At 36.6% G+C, this 18,915-nt stretch overlaps 1 protein-coding gene across 1 annotated transcript; it reads right to left on the bottom strand.

Moving 5' to 3' along the window:
* Positions 1-1,217: 1,217 nt before the first annotated feature.
* LOC120469438 (neuropeptide FF receptor 2) lies at positions 1,218-16,971 on the bottom strand. Its single transcript, XM_039658426.2, has 4 exons — positions 16,202-16,971; positions 9,641-9,740; positions 8,098-8,998; positions 1,218-6,076 (listed from the first exon to the last, which is right to left on the bottom strand). Exons 1-4 carry the CDS (start codon positions 16,554-16,556, stop codon positions 6,059-6,061), a joined length of 1,374 nt encoding a protein of 457 aa, XP_039514360.2. The 5' UTR covers positions 16,557-16,971; the 3' UTR covers positions 1,218-6,058.
* Positions 16,972-18,915: the final 1,944 nt, after the last annotated feature.

An 18,915-nucleotide genomic window follows, 5' to 3' on the forward strand; every position in this document is an offset into this window, starting at 1 on the left:
TGAACCGTTTGGTTCCCATTGTCCATTATATGGAGAATCCTGGAATGTTTTCATATCATCAAAAACCTTAATTTCTTTTCGACAGAAGAAAGAAAGACATGGACATCTTGGATGACATGGGGGTGAGTAAATTATCAGCAAAAGTTTTTTTTAAAAAAAAGTGAACTACTCCTTTAAAGTCTGTTGTTCATTTCTTCACTTAAAGTTTTTGACTTTTGACTTAGACTTTAAAGGGACAATGTGTAAGAATTTCTCCCATCTAGTAGTGAAAATGTATTTTTGTATCCATTCAAACGAAATGTGCTCTCCAGCGCCTCGCTTCTGCACTTTGATAATTAGTAGCAGCTCTGAAGGTATGACAGAATTCATTAGTTATTGATAACTAACTGTTACTTAACACAATCATAGAATTCCATTACATACTGATTAGTTAACACATCTTACTTAGTAGTTAACAGCAGTGAAGAAGTAGTTAATAAAGAATTACCTAGTTCTTCAATAATTCCTTAGTTGCAGTAAGTAAGATAAAGTATTATAAAGTGTTCCCTATTTTTGAAGACCTAAACACTTTAAAATGCGATCAAGATTAGTTATTTTAATCACAAGCTAAACGTGCTTTTCATCTACAATCTGAATTTAATTACAAGTTGTTTTACCGTTACTTTAGGCATTCCATTTCACTGTGAGATTGCATTAGAAGATTCATGTCATTTGTCAAAACACATTTCTTGATGAAGTTAAAGTCAGCATATAACAGTCATCAGACACAATGTGCATTTCATTAATTCTGAGTAATGAGAAGTAAAAACATAAACAGTAGCAAACAATAATCTTTTTAAGAATCAGCAGAAGGTTAAGTCTCTCTCTCTCTCTCTCTCTCTCTCTCTCTCTTTCTAATTAATAGCACTCAAAGTAATCCTCTAATGGAGAACTGGCATTTCTCTCCCTTATCTAAAGAGTTTTAGCGATAATCTAATAATGGAAGATTTGTTGCTCTTATCAAGTCCTCCCTCAGGAAGCCCTTGTCATAAGTGCTGAAGTGGCATCTCACATTTTTTGTTTGCTGCATGGCATTGTCATGGGAAGGCTTACTCCTCTTCTCTCAAAAATACCATATGCCATTGTGGACATATTGCTTTCTCATGGGTGTTGTGCTTCTCTAAGTAGAGGGAATCGGAGCAACACATTCAACAGACAAAATGTATTTATTGGTTTTATTTAATATATAGGCTATTAAGTCAAAATTTACAGTCACATATAATCTACTATCTATATTTAAACAACAGAAATGAGCAGTAATCTTTCTTGTAATGATGCACAAAGCCATACAATCTTGAAAGGTGGAGAAAAACACCTCCTACATTTATATATATATATATATATTTTTTGTTGCTGTTTTCAGTATAGAAAATATGCAAAGTATTGTTCAGGGAATTGACTCTGATGCCAGGTTTGTACACACAAACTGTCACACAAGGGAGGACATCTGTTAAACAATCACAAAATAAGTAAGCCCAGACAATATTCAAATATGACATCATGCGGTTTCATAGATTTGATATTCCATGTACAAACACAATTCCAATGAGTTCAAACAGAAAGATTATATAGCACAACATTTACGGTTTAATAACACCATCCACCATATAACAGATATTCACTCTTTACCAGCCTGCTTTGCCAGGCTCTGCCCAGATTAATGTTCAGTCACTGAAACATCTTTAACAAATGTATCTATAACATTGACCATGTCAGTATGTTTCGAAGGAAAATTCACATCCCAAGCAAATATTATGATATAAAATTATTTGCCGCAGCGAACCTCCTGGGAGATGGGAAGGGACCATCTAGGTGGTGGTAAGGAGGATGAAGAGGAATGAAAGCATCAGCATCTGTGAACTCAGACTTGTACTGATCTTTTATACTAAAAGCATTAGAACATGATTGGATAGATGAGAATGTAATAAGTGGCGTAACAATTGAGTCTTCCCAGTAGAATTTACGCTAAAGCTTTCATTTCTTCTTCTAGGGGGTCCCAATGCCAATCATTAATAGCTTACTCTTTGAATATGTTAGAACAGAAGGTGATGTACAGTATTTGGAGACCTTACTACAAGCATATCAAAACAATACACACAGCAGTTTTAGAATAACTTATTAAGGGTACAAGGACGTTAATTGACGCAAATATCTCAGTAGTGTTCCATTATTTCACCCATTTACTTGAGTTATATACTTGTCATTAAAAGAGCAATGCAGTTATTGCATGGACAGAGTAACCTGGTGTTGGTATATAAAGATTTCAATAACTCTCCAGTGGATTTTTACTTAAATTTTGTATGACCAACTAAATCAAATCTATGAAATTTTTTAATTGTGTGGAATTTTGCATTGTTTTTTAAAGCAACACCAAGTAACTTTTCCTCTGTGGTCTCCCTACAGGTTGGAAGCGGAATTGTCCATAACTGCTGTCGTAAATAATTTAGCCTACCGCATCCTACTGGCGCAAGCGCACGCTCGCTGTTTATCCAGCACCGGCTTTGGAATCAACAATGGCCACAGACAAGGTAGAGTATGATGCATGATTTTATGAAAGTAGGATATATTGCGAAATCACAAACGAAGAAAAAATAAATAGTGACATTGCTTGCTTCTATTATTTATTTTGTGTAACAGTAAACTTGAAATGGTGTAACAGCAACCTAGGTTTGCACAAGGATAAAAAGTAGAAAATGTATTGCAGAACAGCTTAGCATGTAGTAGTCATTTGCATCGTCTGTGAAATCTTGAGCATTTTTGGGGAAAAATATTGCAGAGACAGGTGACACCGTTTTACTGGCTGCTAGAAAAACTGAAACAGAAAACTATGTGCTTATCGCTAATTATGTGCTTGCATGATAGCTAACGCCTTGTCCAATATTAGCCAATTGAAATATAAAACAATCTAACATACATGCACAGTGTTTTTAAAACTAAAAGAAAAAAAATTATTACGAACAACTCCAGTAACAAAAAAGCAAAGTGACAATCAGTCTTGCAGACTACGATTGTAAGTCGGTCCAATGTTCACTCAATTTCTAGTTCTACTCGATCATGCTCCCGTTTTCTTTTCCTCGCCTCCTCCGACATCATACGCTTTCTTTTATTTCCAGACTCCGTCATTATTCAAAAGCTACCCGTACAGGTCTTACATGTAGTTGTACTGTATATTTCACTCCTTACCTGACTGTGTTGATCTACTTGTCTACACTTCAGGAGAGGCACATCTCAATTGAGCCTGTTGTCATTTGCAATTTGAATAGACACATATCCATCTTTTTCCTGAGCAACCAATGAATGCCGCCATGACTGATTCTAATTTCCACTGAACTGTTGTCCTATTCCCGTCTCCATATGAACCCATGTTAATACTGGGTAAAAGGAGAAACTGAATTAATTAAACTTTTTGAATACGACTAAGAATAAAAATTAGCTCAGTTTAATAGATGCCACAGCAACAGCATGGTGATGGCGCAGTGGATAAGACACATGCCTGTGGTATTAGAGCCCGGGTTCGGATCCACCTTGAGACACCAATGTGTCCCTGAGAAAGACACTTAACCCCTAGTTGCTCCAGAGGCGTGCGACCTCTGACATTTATAGCAATTGTAAGTCGCTTTGGATAAAAGCGTCAGCTAAATGAATAAATGTGATGTAGATGTAAAACAGCAATAAACTAAAATAATTTCTGAAATTAATTGATTAGTCCACCACCAAACCTGAAAAAAATATCTGTTTCTGTCACCATATGCATCATGTCAATTAATTATGAGAGAAAAAGGGGATGGCAACACTTATTGTATGTGAGTAAGGTATAGGAGTGCTCCTAATTTGGATGCGATTCAGAGCTGTATGTAGGATATGTTATCAACATAAATTCGCGCCACTTCATGTCACCTACCCATTCATTTAACTGTCGAGAACAATCTCTGTTGAGACTTTGCAGTGTTGGAATGATGGTCTTTTACAAAGTGTCAGCACTATGGAACCATATGCTTTTTTTTTTGTCTGATTAATGTTACATTCTCTTCTTGGAAAATAGACTAATTTGACCAGAAACACTGGAGAACAGAAATGTAGAAATCTGGCTGGTATGAGTCAGTCGAGACTTCTGTGTTCAGAAAAAGAATGATAGGCCTGAAGGTTTTTGATGTTACTGTGGATGACATACGTGGGAATCATGTAAATGCATTGCATATCACCTCACTCCTTTAATGTTGGGACTGTTTCCAGATGCTTAAGAAGAATAAACTGAATATAAATGTAGAACGTCGTGTGAATTCCAGCGCTGGAGACATTTAACAACTTTGAAATAGAGAGAGACAAAATTAGATGTTTTTCTTACTGTATAATTTTCCTGTCCACCGCGTGACAGTGTGTAAAAATAATGTTGTTTATAAGCCTATATTATCCTATAGCATATTTCATGGTTGAGAATGAATATGTTCCAATGGTAACATTAACAATTCCAACATCCAACAAATATACTGTCAAATATTCCCCCATAAATAGGGCTTTAAAGACATGATTATGCTGTCACAACACACTGACATGACAAGTAGAATGACACCCCACACTGCTTTTCACTTTTACAAAATATAAAGTTGCTCATAATGACCATCAACGAGTAACATATCTCAACAAGGACTTGCTTTTCTCTCTAACTCTTGTTCTCTGTCTGATGTACATTATGCAACAAGCAGTGGCGCTGTATAATTGTAATTAGTACTTTTGTAATTTGAGCATTAGACAACATAACATTCATTATTTATATGCTTTGATCATTGACATCTCAGAGACAAATTACACAGTATTTTTAGAAAAGAAAAAAAATAATAATGATTGTTTGCTTGATTATGCATTGTTCACACATCATTCAAACCAGATTTACATTAGAAATACAGACAATAGAACTTCATTTTGAAGTGAGGTCTTTTCTCTACACATACAACATAGCCAGCATAGATTTTCATTCACCAATAGCGAAACTGTGAAATATGCATAAATGTCAGATGCAATAACCAGAGACAAGCTTGCCCTTCCCTCGTGGATGTGTTTCTTGGCTCATTCCACATAAGGCCGTTCAAGTTCTCATGGTTTCTGACCGCTAATGCCATCTTTTTAAGGCACAGCTCTTGTTCAGCAGCTCATTTACATTGCATTTTTGAGTCTGAAAAGATCCTCAGGCACTGTCCTCTATGTCAGGGCACAAACTGCTGAGTGTTTGTGAAAATAACGGGAAAAATGGCCTTCCTGTTACAGTCAACTATTTTTATGCTAATACAGATTCATACTTATGATGATACTCACAGACCAAGACCTACTACATTCAGCCTGTAAACACCCCAGCAAGAGACATGTTTTGTTGCTGGCATTTATTCAATCATGGTTAGTAAGTGAACAGGTTGAGCAAGCAGTACAAAAATAAAAAGGTAGTCAATTTCACAACTCAAAAAGAAGAAATTGAACAAGCCATTTTGACAAAATGGAGTAATTTTACCTTCCAGATCTAGAGATGCAATAGAAATCCCCCTCAAATATCCCCTGTTCAGGTACTTCAGTCTGCTTTAGAAACCTTTCCCATGGGAATATCTGTACTAGTTGTGGTCTTGACATTTGGTGTAATTTTAAATGAATCTCAGGGTGCATTTCTCAGGTTAAACCGGGTGTAAGCGTGAACATCCATGAAAGACATTGGGTATAATTTGGCATCCAGTAAGACGTCATTTCATTGCTCATCTTAAGTCAAAGCTAGGTCCACCAAATGGCCTTGTTTGTGTTTTTCACACACAATTGCTGAATATTAAACCCTCCAGTTTAAACTGCCGTTCTGGAATGATACTGTCTTAATTTCATGTGATAAAAGGCAGAGCACATCCTTGCCTTGAAGATGAAAGAAATGAAATAAGATGAAAGACAAACTCATGGTGTCCCCCAGCAGTAAAACAGTCAAGGAGAGGGGAAGAAACATCTGGGTGCACAGTACCTTTGAACAGGTTCCATGAAGATCATTAAGCACCTATACATCATACATTACCTGTGAAGAAAAACAGACAAACAGTGGTTACATTTCAATAGTTTAAAACCCTGAATTTTCTCACTAAAACTTTCTGTAATAAATATCGATCAAACAGGCTCTATTAGAAAAAAAATCTGCTGATGCCAGAAAGAGATTTACAATTTAGAGAAGAACAGCTGTACAATTACCTTGGATGGCAATAAATATATAAAAAAAAGGAAAATGTTGGTTACAGCATCTGCGCAGTCAGAAAAACCTTTGGGGTAACAACAGCTTGTTGCTGGGCAGTACCTTTAAAAGGACAAATTTGTACCTTGTCTATTCCTTGAAGGGATACTCCACTTTTTATGGAAATAGGCTCATTTTACAACTCCCTCAGAGTTAAACAGTTGAGTTTTACCATTTTCAAATGCATTCAGCTGATTTTCTGATATTTAGAAGAATATCAGTAACCAGACAGTTTCTGGTCTTATTGACTTCCATAGTAGTAAAAAATATATACTATGGAAGTCAATGAGACCAGAAACTGTCTGGTTACTGATATTCTTCTAAATATCAGAAAATCAGCTGAATGGATTCGAAAACAGTAAAAATCAACTGTTTAACTCTGGGGGAGTTGTAAAATGAGCCTATTTCCAAAAAAAGTGGAGTATCCCTTTAAAGGTGCTTTAAAAATGGTACTAATGAAACGGCTGAAAAAAAAAAAACATAAGACCAGATCAGTTCCGACAGTTAATTGGACAAAAATTAAAGTACAGGCAAAGGTCCAATAACAGAGGCAAATCCAAAAAGGTTGAGGAAAAGTAATCTGTACAGGGCTAAGGGAAACAATATAAGATTAGACTAAATATAAGAATATTTGAATGGCTGGAGGATGACAGAAATAAAAGTCAAAACACTCTGGGAGAGAAGGCAGATAAAGAAGGGATCTGAGTAGTGTGAGAAATCAAACAAGAGGGGAATCAGGTGAGAGGTGTGTAAGAGCACTAATTAGTTACAGTGCTGCACAGCTGTGGTTTTCCAGGAAACAGAGTGCAGGGCGTGCGTGCGTGCGTGCGCGTGCTTGCTTGCTAAAGCAAAGGTAGCTGGAAAATGAATTAAACATGTAGAATACTTTCCAAGCCATTACATATAGTATTATAAATTCAGACGTTTGTGATATATAAAAAATAAAACATAAGATTATCTTTTAAAATCGATTGAACACGGAGCAGTTTTTCCTGTGACTGAGACTGGAAAACCCGTAGTGGACGAAAGCGGAGTGATAACAGAACGCTGTCCACTCCAGCGGCAAAACTCCGCTCAGTGCCGCTGGCAACGCTATAAGTCCGCACTAAATCCAGCATAAACTCCGGCACAATTTGCATATTTAAAAAATCTCAAAACAGATGTCACATCTCAAACTGCACATCAATTGGCTGCCGACCGCATTTTTCGAGAACTGCCCAAACCTTTTGACGCTTTCACCGGTCCGCTGTCAATCCCAAAAGGCTTTGACTGCAGTCCTGACTTTGCGTCCGCGCCGTAGGAGCTCAACATCTGTCTCGCATGCACGCTCGCTCTAGATTAGAGGATATTTTAACTAATTAGTAGTTAATTAGATAGTGTTGGCATTATTTTGTTACTTATTGGGAGAAGTAGCCTATGTTAGCTGGTGCTAATCTTTGTGCTAAGCTAGGCTAGCAGTGTGTGTCACACAGAGTTACGGCAGGGTAGATGAAATGTATGGACTTATCTAACTCTGGGGAATACAGTGAAAAAGCGAAAGTCCCAAAAGTCGGTGTGTTCCTTTAAAATGTAGTTTATTGCTGTGATGCAAAGCTGATTTTTCAGCAGCCATTACTAAAGTCTTCAGTATATATTGTAATATACCGATTTGCTGCTCAAAACCATTCCTTATTATTATCAACGATGAAAACAGTTGTGCTGCTTAATATTTTTGTAGAAATCGTGATTATCTTCTAGATCCTTTGATAAATAAAAAAGTCAAACAAAGACAAACAATTTTCTCCAACACACAAAGACACACACACACACACCTTCTCCAGATCTTCCATGATCAGATCCTGTTCTTTTATGTTCTCCTGACCTGAAGACTGGTTTCTGTCACCATTGCCCACAGACACCGACCCTTGGATGAGCCCTTGCCCTGGTCTGGGACCCCCAGCCTCCAGTGCAGACTCCTTGATCATGGGCAAACTGGCAGGCAATACAGCATTCCCCTGCAGTCGGTGGGAGTAGCTTCTTCTCTTCCCCGAAAGGGCTGAGCAGAGCTGAAGCTTAAAGGCCGCCTTGAAACCTTTACGGAAGTTCTCATTGAAAAACCCATAGACTATGGGATTGACGCTGCTGTTACAGAACGCCAGCCAGTGAGCCAGAGGATAAAAATAGATATTTATGACGCGATGCTGATGCTCACTCAAGCTTGCGTAGTCGCTCAGCATCATGAGAGCCCACAATGGTAACCATGACAGGATGAAGAGCAGGGCCACCACTAACAACATTTTAATGACCCGCTTCTTTTTTCGGGACACCAGTTGACGACTTTCATATCTGCTACGTTTTCCAGAGCCAGAACTGGAGCCTGAGGTCCCAACTTGGCTCACAGCAGCAGGCATTGATGTTTTGAAGAGTGTGATTCCAATCCGAGCATACATAATGACAATCAGGGTCAAAGGTGCCAAATAAATGTTAGCGAAGAGAACTGTGGTGTAAATCTTGCGCATCTCCTGGTTTGGCCAGTTTTCGCGGCACCAGTAGAAGGGTTGCGTGGTGTTGCCATCACTTAGCAAGATGGAGACCCTGTGCTCTTTGGTGACCTGTAGCATAACACCAGACGGACACATGATGGAGATAGCCAGAACCCAGATGATGACAATGATGAGGGTGGAGGTGGAGATAGTAAGCTTCTGTTTGAAGGGATAGACAATGCAGCGGAATCTGACACATTAATATAAAACAAGGGAAGGGAAGGACACAATAAAAGGAGAAAAGAAAAGAGATGGATGACAGAAAACAGAGTAGAGGTAATTGAGACAAAAACAGAAAATAAGCGTTTCAAGAAAGTGTTTTAAGAAAAAGGCATACAATAAATAAAAAATAAGCATTTAAAAATGTTACTATTTTAAAACTATCATTCAGAAGTTTGGGGTCAGGGAGATTTTTAATATATATATAATAAATTAAAAGGCCTACTTAAATATCATTATTCTGCACAATTGTTTTCAAATGTTTTCTTGAACATCAAATAGTCAAAAACCAAAAGCACAGAATGATTTCTGAAAGATCATTTGACACTGAAGACTGAAGTAATAGCTTTGCAACACAGAAACAAATTATATGTTAAAAATTATATTTTAAAAAGAAAACAGATATTTTAATTGTAATAATATTCCACAGTATAACCATACAGTATTTTTGGATCAAATAAATGCAGCATTAGTGAGTGACATCTTTCAAAAGCATTTTTTTTTAAATCCCCCAATTATAAATGGTAGTGTATATATACATGTCCTGGCATGAAAAAAAAAAAAAATTAATCAGAAAAATAAAATATTTTGACAACAATAATTTTTTGCCCACCTGTCTACAGCGATGGCCACTAAAGTGAAGACAGAAGCGGATACCGATATTCCCTGCACCATCCCACTCAGCTTACACAGCAAACTGCCAAAAGGCCAGCCTGCAGGAGAAAAGTGAAATATGAACAATAGGGCAGAAATGACTTTGAATTACATAGCTTAAAACATCTTAAGAAATCACAAATTTTTCGCCCACATTGTTTTCTTTCCTTACTGACACCACTTTAAGCAGGCCCTTTTTTGTGTGGTGAGTGGTGTTAGTTTTGTTAGTTAGTAGACTGAATAAAAGAACACAGCTCAATCACTCAGGGACATATTGTTTTTGTTCACCTCTTCCCATAGTAAACCCAAAAGATCTTTTTAAGAGGATGATTAAATTTGAAGATATTGTGCAGCAGCTGGTCGACATGTGGGTATGAATAATGATGTGATCGAGAAGGCGGGTTTTAAAAGACAGATGGAGAAAGAAGAGTGGATTAAATAAGAGAGAAAATTAATTAGGCAGAGTTTTTAACGAACGAGAAAGTTCATTATAGAAATGAGAGACAACAAATATATCATTTAAGATTAAAGCTTAATTTTCCTCATTTAAAGAACTGCAAATAAAGATGACAGTATTGATAATTCTTACATTATTCCTATAAAAAACCCGAACATTGAGCCTTTATAAATGGTATAGAGAATGAACAAAGTGGTGTTCTAGGTCCATCTTAATCATAATAGATTTGTAAATGTGTCACTTCTCATTTTTATAAGGATCCTTCGCGAAATCTCGTGTGAAATCAATCAATATCCCACAGCAAGTATTTCATACTGACAGAACTAGTATAATATATAGTTTATAAGAACTTCCATTCATTGCTTTGGTTTTATATATGAAGTTATGGAGCACTTCCCGTCCTCGAATTTGATTGGCTATTTGTATCAGTCAGGCTGTGTTTGAATGTACCTGACAAAACCGTCAGTCTGTGCAAATATAAATGTATCCATGGTGTCCTGGCTTCAGCCTACTGTGCCATGGCGAATAGATTAAATTCAACATGCAGAGGACTTGTTTTCTTCCCCCAAATTTGAGGTTAGGGTTTAGGGGTTAGTGTCTGTTGTATTGTGTATTAATCGGCAACACTGCAGTTGGCAGAGTAATGTAATCTTCAGAATTGTGTACAGTACACAATAGTAATTACATATAAGTAGGGTGTAACAATATATTGTGCCACAATACAACGCAATACAAAAATGCAACAATACGTATCGTGGATAGTGACAATATGTATCGTGGATAGTTCCCCAAAATAAAAATAACTGTGTGAGGAAAAAATTGATGTTTTCAGAGTTTTAATGCAAGTACTTCATTGAACTACTATATATAATGTTGATTATAATGTATACTAATGCAATGGGGGAATATTTGTGGGTCTTGATAATGCCAAATGTCTGATGTTACCAGTAAAAAGTGGCCGACATTATTTTAAATATATCTAGTCAGTGAATCGTGCAACCATCTACAATAACAGCATCAGAATCATGAATATTGTTATTCGGGTATCTCTAATTGTCCTGTATTGGGTTACAAGCAACAAAGTCCAAGCCTATTAATTTAAACCTGCAATCTAATATCAAAGTTAGCATTTTAAATCAACAGTAAATTTTTTGTTAACCTTTTACCATATGTCTTGGAGTATCGCAATAACATCTTGAGTTCAGTATCGTGATATGTATAGAATCGTGACATGAGGGTATTGTTACACCCCTACAAACAAGAGTTCCAGACAAACAATGACACTCAAAACCAGTGTGTGAAGTGGAATCAAAGCAACCTCTATATGTCTGTTTTCAGGCCTTCCCACTTAGCTCTCTTCAGCGCTGGAAAGCTTTTCTAAAGTAACGCAGGTCCTACAGCTCTTGCCCTGTCATAACCCCCTCATTTTCCAGTGATTTCTTCTGAGCTTTTCTCTTTTGTATTTTGTCTCAATCTCGATTTCTGCAGTCGTTCTTCAAATTGCCCTCATGCTCGTTCTCTCTCCTCCACCGTTATCCTCCCTCTAAATGCTGATTGGCTAAACGTGTTTGTTGTTGTTTGTTTTTTGTGTGTCGGTTCGGCTAACTTCCAAACAGGGTTTTTCAAATACCGCTTTCCCCACATTTAATTATTTATGTCATTGATTCATTCAGCAACAAACCAAGGGACTAGCTGTGTCCGAAATGTAACAATTTGGTACAATATATTTTGCGAAAACAGTACGGCAAAAGAGTAGTATGTCCAGGTACATACAGTAGTAACAGTAGGCGAAAAGTGGATGACATACTTCCTACTGCTGATTTATGGCAGTGAATTATTTACTAATCTCATGAGAGGATTTATGAATAGCAGTGAAGCAACACAACTGATAGCTGGTAGGTCATGTGACAGTAAAACCATGGCAAAACATGTGGATGTAGTATGTACGAATTTCATTCACTACCATGCACATACTATATAGAATGTACTTTTTAACATTGTACAAGTAAAATTCTATTTCATGTAATACCTACTCAGACAGTATGCAATTTTGGTTTTCACTCTTCATGAGTGAGCAGTGAATTAACTCAACTGATTAGTTCAAAGACACTTGAGCTGGGTTCCAATTCACAGGTTCCCAATGCAGTGTTCACTGCCTCTACTCTCTGTTAAAGTTCATTTCACAAAATGCATTAATTCGGAACACCCCAGGGGTGTTTCTATTCTTAGATTGCAGGTCCCCCATCAAAAAGTGTCCCCATCTATCTATCCATCCATCCATCCATCCATCCATCCATCCATATACAAATAGATCGCTTAAATAGCGCTTTTTATTATCTTTTGAAATCTGAAATGCTTTCTGCTGACTGGTTTGAAACTGATTTTGTTGGCAAAGCAAAAATATACAAACTCCCAGAGTGAGATCCAGAGTGAGAAAACCAGGGTAGCAGCCTCCAACCCTCTTTTATACACTAAGCCACACCCATTCTGGCGGGCTGTGAAGCGTAGAAGGTGCGAAGCCACGATGACTTTACCCATAGCGTAAGCAACTTACCCAATACGCTTTCCCTCTTCTAGAGAGTGTAGAGAATCGTGAGTCTGCAAGGTGGGGCTCAACCTCACAGTTTATTCTATTGTATTTATGTGTGCTACTTTTTTCAATTTAATTCAAAGATTGAAATCAAGTTTCGATGTGTTGCATAAACTCTTAGCAGAAATGATCCCATTGTAAAAACAAACAGATCAATGTAATAAAAAAAGTCTAAATATTTATTTTTCTATATCTACCTTAAATACCCTAAAATAACCTGATCCTGTTTGATCAAGGCATGCGACTGTTCTGACTTGTCCAATTTTCAGCATCAATTTTGCATCTTGCATCAAAATCCTGTCCATTCATTGTATGCATTTAGTGTATAGTGAACCTTAAATAAAAATAGTTTTATATACAGGTTTGTGGCTCTTAATTTCTTTGGCTTAATTAGCCACTAGTAAACTTATGTCCACTGTTCTTTTTTTTTTATTAATTTTTTTTATTTTATAAATATAGGATTTGTGTTACATCTATATTCATTATAGTCTAATCGAGAATCAAATCAGGAATCGAAAATCGAACCGAGAATCGAATTTGGATAGAAATGAGAGCTTGCAAATCGAAATCGAATCGAAATTGAACATGTGAATCGATACCCAACCCTAGTATTTAATTATAATTCGTTTTGATTAAATATTGATATAGAATTAAGCTCATTTTACCTGTCTGTAGCATGTGGTCTGGTCTAAAGAATTAATTGTAATCAATTTGTGGTTGATTGCCGAGGAACATAAGCATGCAGATGCAGGAAAAATATCCTCCTTTCTTGGAAGATTTAATAACATGTAAGGCTGATCTGATCCAAACCATGAATAATTATTAATTATCAAGTATTAATTATTATATGCAAATTCCCCATATCGATCAGGTCAGAGAGTCTTTACAAGAGAACCAATTAGGTAACCGAGTACATTCTCATGTCATCTACAGTTGTACAGAAAACATCAAAGGCTCAAAATCCCATGGGTGTTTCCCATTATTTTAAAAGTAACAATATCAAACTGGTTTTCTGCTACTGTCTTTGCAGTATTGCGCTATACGATGCAGCATTCAGATGCTTATCACAATAGACGGTTCTTCCCGTTTACTGACTGTAAAGCTTGTTAAGCTCCAGCTGGGAACACATCTCAGTGGGCAAGAACTTAGTGAGAACTATGATTCATGACAGCTCCATGGGGTCCATTTTGATTGTGATTGTAGATTCTCTGATGGATAAGCACACTTGGTGGTCTTCGAAGTTTTTGTTATAATTGCATTGTAACCAGATGAAAGAAATGAGGATGCAGCCAATGAAAAAATGTAATTTCTTTCTCAAGAATTCACAAGCAAAAGAAAAAATGTTACTTGGTTTAGCAGCCTCATTGTGATGTATAGAGGAACAGACCAATTTCAGAGTGTTAAGGAAGAGCTTGTTCAGTCGGATTCACTTGATAGCCAACTAATTGCGTACACTTTCCTCTCCTGTTCTATAATACTCTAATGGTTCTATAATTCGTCCTCTTGATATTCTGATAAATTAAATGTGCATTTAGGTCCTGTGCAAGCAGCACACAAAAAATACAACAACAACAAAAAAAACTAGGCTAGACTGCATGGTGTTACCATGTTTGTCATCCTTCAAAGAAAAGTTAACACATTTAAACACATTGTCTGATTTCTCCAGGTTTTTTTTTCTCCATTCAGTCACCTGATGGAGTTTGGGTTCCTTGCCACTGTCACCTCTGTCTTACTTACTTGGGGACAGTTAATATTCAAAAGTATTATTGATCATACTGTACTGACCCTGTTTTAACTGAACTGAGCTGGTCGATGACATATTATTTTTGCAGAACTGCTTTATAGATCAAATGAAAAAAATAATAATTTTTATAATGAAACTAAATCATCACCAAACTGGCCAAATGCATAATTTTCCTAACTCACTGTAAAACTGCTTTGAAACAATCTCTATTGTATAAAACACCATATAAATAAAGGTGGCTTAACTTGCCTTGACACTCTTTGTCACCACTGACTGAACAGTGGTGCATTTGGTTTTATCAAACTATCTTTGAATGGGTCTAATTGGCTCGTTTATTTTGAGTGCAGTACATTTAATGGTGTGCTGTCGTGACATTTGTCAGGTTGAGTGAAGGGAGTGCAGGACTCAATTGCAGGAGAAAAGAACAGTTGCATTGATAAAAAAAAAACACACACACAAACAAAAACTACCCTGTGGAGGAAAAACAAGACAGCAAGACTTAACTTGACACACCTTGACAAGGACAGGGAAACACTCAAGTTAACATTTAACGACGATCCAGCACAGGACTGCAAACACCCTGTTTACACGAGAACGCTCGCGGGTGAAAACGTAAAAATATTTTATTGGATGTGCCTTTCGTTTACACGGCGACGGCGTTTTTGAAAATTAAAAATGCAAAAAAGTGAAACCACCCTCCAGAGTGAAAATCTTAAAAACGCTCCACCGCCGCGTTCCCGTGTAAACGGTAAAAACGCAAAAGTCTGCTCGACAGTGAAGGTTGTACGCAGGCGCGCGGACTTGGTGTTGTTGTAGTATGCACTCCTAGCCGCCTGAAGTGTAGGCTATACTACATTGAATTTCACACACTTTTGCGTCACCATTTGCACGCGGATTTCCCACACAAAACGCTCGTCTAAACGCAGAATAAAAAGTGATGACGCAACGGCACTTTTGCATTTTCTCTTCACAATCGTTTCCGTGTAAACATAGCCTAAATGGCGAGCAAAGAAAGCAGGTAACGAGGAAGGACAGGTAGGGCAAATCAATCAATTATCAGGTAACAAGATGGGCGGAGCTAGACAATTGACAGGAGACCACATGTCACAGGAGACATACATGACAAGCCATGTGCTCACCAAACATGACTTGAATACAAGCACATGGCAAGTAAAGCAAATCACAAGCCATGTGCCCACACAAAACGAAACATGAACACGCAGCTACAGTAATGTGAAACCTCATAAGCCACGTGTTCACACAAAACAGGTCAACATGGAAGCACGCAGCTAGTGAAAAACATAAGCTGCATGCTACACAGACAAAACAAAATGCAGAACATGAAAGCCTGCGGCCGATGTAAACACGAACCGCGTGGTACACAAAACACAACAACACACGCGAACTCGAAACCTCGCACACACGCGACAAGACGAGAATGAGTGAAAGCGGAATAAGTAAAATTGTTTTTGGAATAATTATACCTATTTGTAATAATATATAATAAACATTAACTATAGTATCATTTCAAAGCAATTGTATTGGGATGGAAATTATCCACCATGGTGGTCATAGCAGCAACAGAAATGATTAATATTTGGAGGTAATTATGCCTAGACGGTGAACTGTGCAAAATAAGTAATTCGATAACAACAATTGTCTTGTTTGTTTAAATTGAATTCAAGAAAACGCAGAAAATATTTGATCACAATAGCAAGAAGGGCCTTACCTGTGATGATGTTGTCCACCAATGTTGTGGGCATGCAGAAGATGCCAACCAACAGGTCACTGATGGCCAGGTTGAGAATGAAGAGATTGGTGACTGTGCGCATGTTCTTGCTCCTTAGCACAATAAAGCACACCACTCCATTTCCCACCATGCACACAATAAAGATGAGGAGGTAGGATACAATGAAGATAGCAGACACCAAGGGCTCGTGCAGATAGAAGTCCACGTAGGTGATGTTTGGATAATGATATTGACGAGAGGAGGTACGTTTCACTGAGACATTGTGGCCGTCCTCCACTGGAGAGAAAAAGAGAGATGATGTAGTGGAGTTGGGCTCCAATAGTGTCATCGCCATCTTTCTGAGGGGAGAACAATAAATTAAATTAAATAACTCATTTAAAAATGATTGACCTTTCCAAAATTTCAAAGCAGGAGTGTGAGACAATTTAGACCAACATGTGAGACAAAAGGTGATTACTGTAGTCTAAAAAAGATATCATCCCTGCCATACCTTTTAAAAATATTCAAGTAGCTATTCAGTATGTTACAACAGGGCTAAGGGCGCAGTGTAAATGTTCACATATAAGTATGAATATTTATTGTACAAGTTCTCAAATTCACATCTACGTGCTCTCGAGTATTGCTATTCTTTTACCTGCATATAAAAGGCACCTTTATATTATTTTCCTCTAAACCAGGTGGCACAAAAACTATTGAATATATCTTGAGACAAAGGTCTTGTACAGTTTTTTTTTTTTACAAGCTAATTAAAGCACCAATTTTTCAATAACGGAAGAACATTATGTAAAAGTATGGTATTTTGGAGTAAAGCGCACCCATGTTGTCGGGGCTGGCTGACCTTTCCATTTGTCGACATGACATGGTTACATTCAGTTGGGATTTGAGATAATCACCATTTTATAACGAAACCATAATATTTGAAAATATGACATTATTCATATCATATAATAAAATATTTGTTACTACTGTAAATCTATATTAAATTATAGGTTCTCCTTCAATTCTTTCAGAATCCTTACTTTAAATATATAAATATATTTTATTTTAGCATATTTTAATGACAGTATATTTATTGAATATATTTTTAAATATTTTTAAAAATAAACAGAAAATATTACAAACTTTGCTGAAGTGATTGTTTTGAACAAGTATTAACTTAGACATTATTAAAAAATAAATTATTTTAGCTAAAGTATTTTCCCTTATTCTGGTGAGCCTTGTGTGGTAAAACCACCTCATTTATAAGATTTTTTAAACGAAATTGCTCCATAAATGTTCAATACAAACTTTTTTTTATGCAATCATACACTATGGGAGTAGTGGAAAGCACATTTTTTTCTTAAGTTGTGGCTTTATCCCAATTGTACCCTATGTTCCAGTATCATATAGGCCCTATAGGATAATGGAACTCACACATCTTTAACATCATATTGAGAAGAATATTTCCACAAGGTATAATTAAAATGTCGTTATTAAAATATTACATTAATTATAAAATATTAAATTTACTCAGTTGTATGCACATTACCGTGCATTAATATGGAATGTGCTTTCAATATTATATATTCTATTCCATTCTCTAACCAAATAGTCATGTATAATTTAAACTGTAGTTACATCTTGCAAGCATGATGTGACTACCTCATGAAAGCTTAGGGCTAGGTCATGTATGCAGGGTAAGATAACGTGAAGAAGACTATTGAGCCTCTTTTATGCAGTCCTTTTAATTGTTTAAAAGCAGTTTAATGGCTGTATTGGTATTTTATGCTTTATGCTAATTTGAAGAATACTTCCAATGTGAATGTGCTCTTGTTGAGAGTTGTTGTTGAGATCTTGTTGAGCTCAAGTTTAAGGTTGGCGTATGACAGCACATTAGAGATGTTTTTCTTTTTCTATTTTTTATTATATAGTTATAGTCTGTTTGGACAGAATTTTGCCTGCATTGGAATCCATTTTCACTTTCAGATCACACCTGTCTTTTCATAAAATTGATGTGATCTATATTGAACTGACTTTCCCCAACCATCACATCCCAAATAATGTGGTTTTGTCCACTCTGTTTTGTCCACTCTCCCATTTGTCTGTCTTGTTTTTTTTATTAAGAGAATGGATTTTGTGTTGAATGACAGCAAATGCAAAAGAGGTTAAATATTAGAAATTCCAAGTGTTGTACCAATATTGTCCTATTATTGCCTTGCATGCATTCATGCTCTGTAAACGAAGCAATGCACATTGATGTATACATGGAAATCATAAATAACGAATCCAACTTGTATTTTGCAGTTAAAAAGACCTCCTGAAAATGTTAGTCTTTAGCTTTCGAATACAGTGTCATGTATTATCCAGATGGTGTTTTGTGTTTGTGTGTATGACCCTGTACACCGTCTATACACGACTCGTAATGTATATTATAAAACTCGCCAGTATATTATAAAATATACAGGGACCAATGCTATCCTGTAATACCTGAAACATTGTCACCATATTTAATACTGGGAATTTCTGACAATCACAGCAGCCATTTTTACTGTAGCCTACTCTATTGAGAAGGACATATAATTCACAAGAAAGTATAATGGCCCAGAGACAGAAGCAGAAAGGGAAAGCACTGAGCTGCTAATGCAATTTAATGGCAGAAGGTTTAGTTTTGTGTATAATGAGGTTATAGTGAAAATGCAGTTTTGTTTTTGAAA

The sequence above is a fragment of the Pimephales promelas genome, chromosome 4 (assembly GCF_988280905.1).
Source record: "Pimephales promelas chromosome 4, fPimPro1.hap1.1, whole genome shotgun sequence".
Classification (NCBI taxonomy): Eukaryota; Metazoa; Chordata; class Actinopteri; order Cypriniformes; family Leuciscidae; genus Pimephales; species Pimephales promelas.

Coding starts and splice junctions, on each gene's coding strand:
- LOC120469438 (XM_039658426.2), bottom strand. CDS start 16,556: ATGGCGATGACACTATTGGAGCCCAACTCCACTACATCATCTCTCTTT. Junction 9,741..16,201: donor GGTGGACAACATCATCACAG/GTAAGGCCCTTC, acceptor TTTCTCCTGCAG/GCTGGCCTTTTGGCAGTTTG. Junction 8,999..9,640: donor GTGGCCATCGCTGTAGACAG/GTGGGCAAAAAA, acceptor TTAATGTGTCAG/ATTCCGCTGCATTGTCTATC.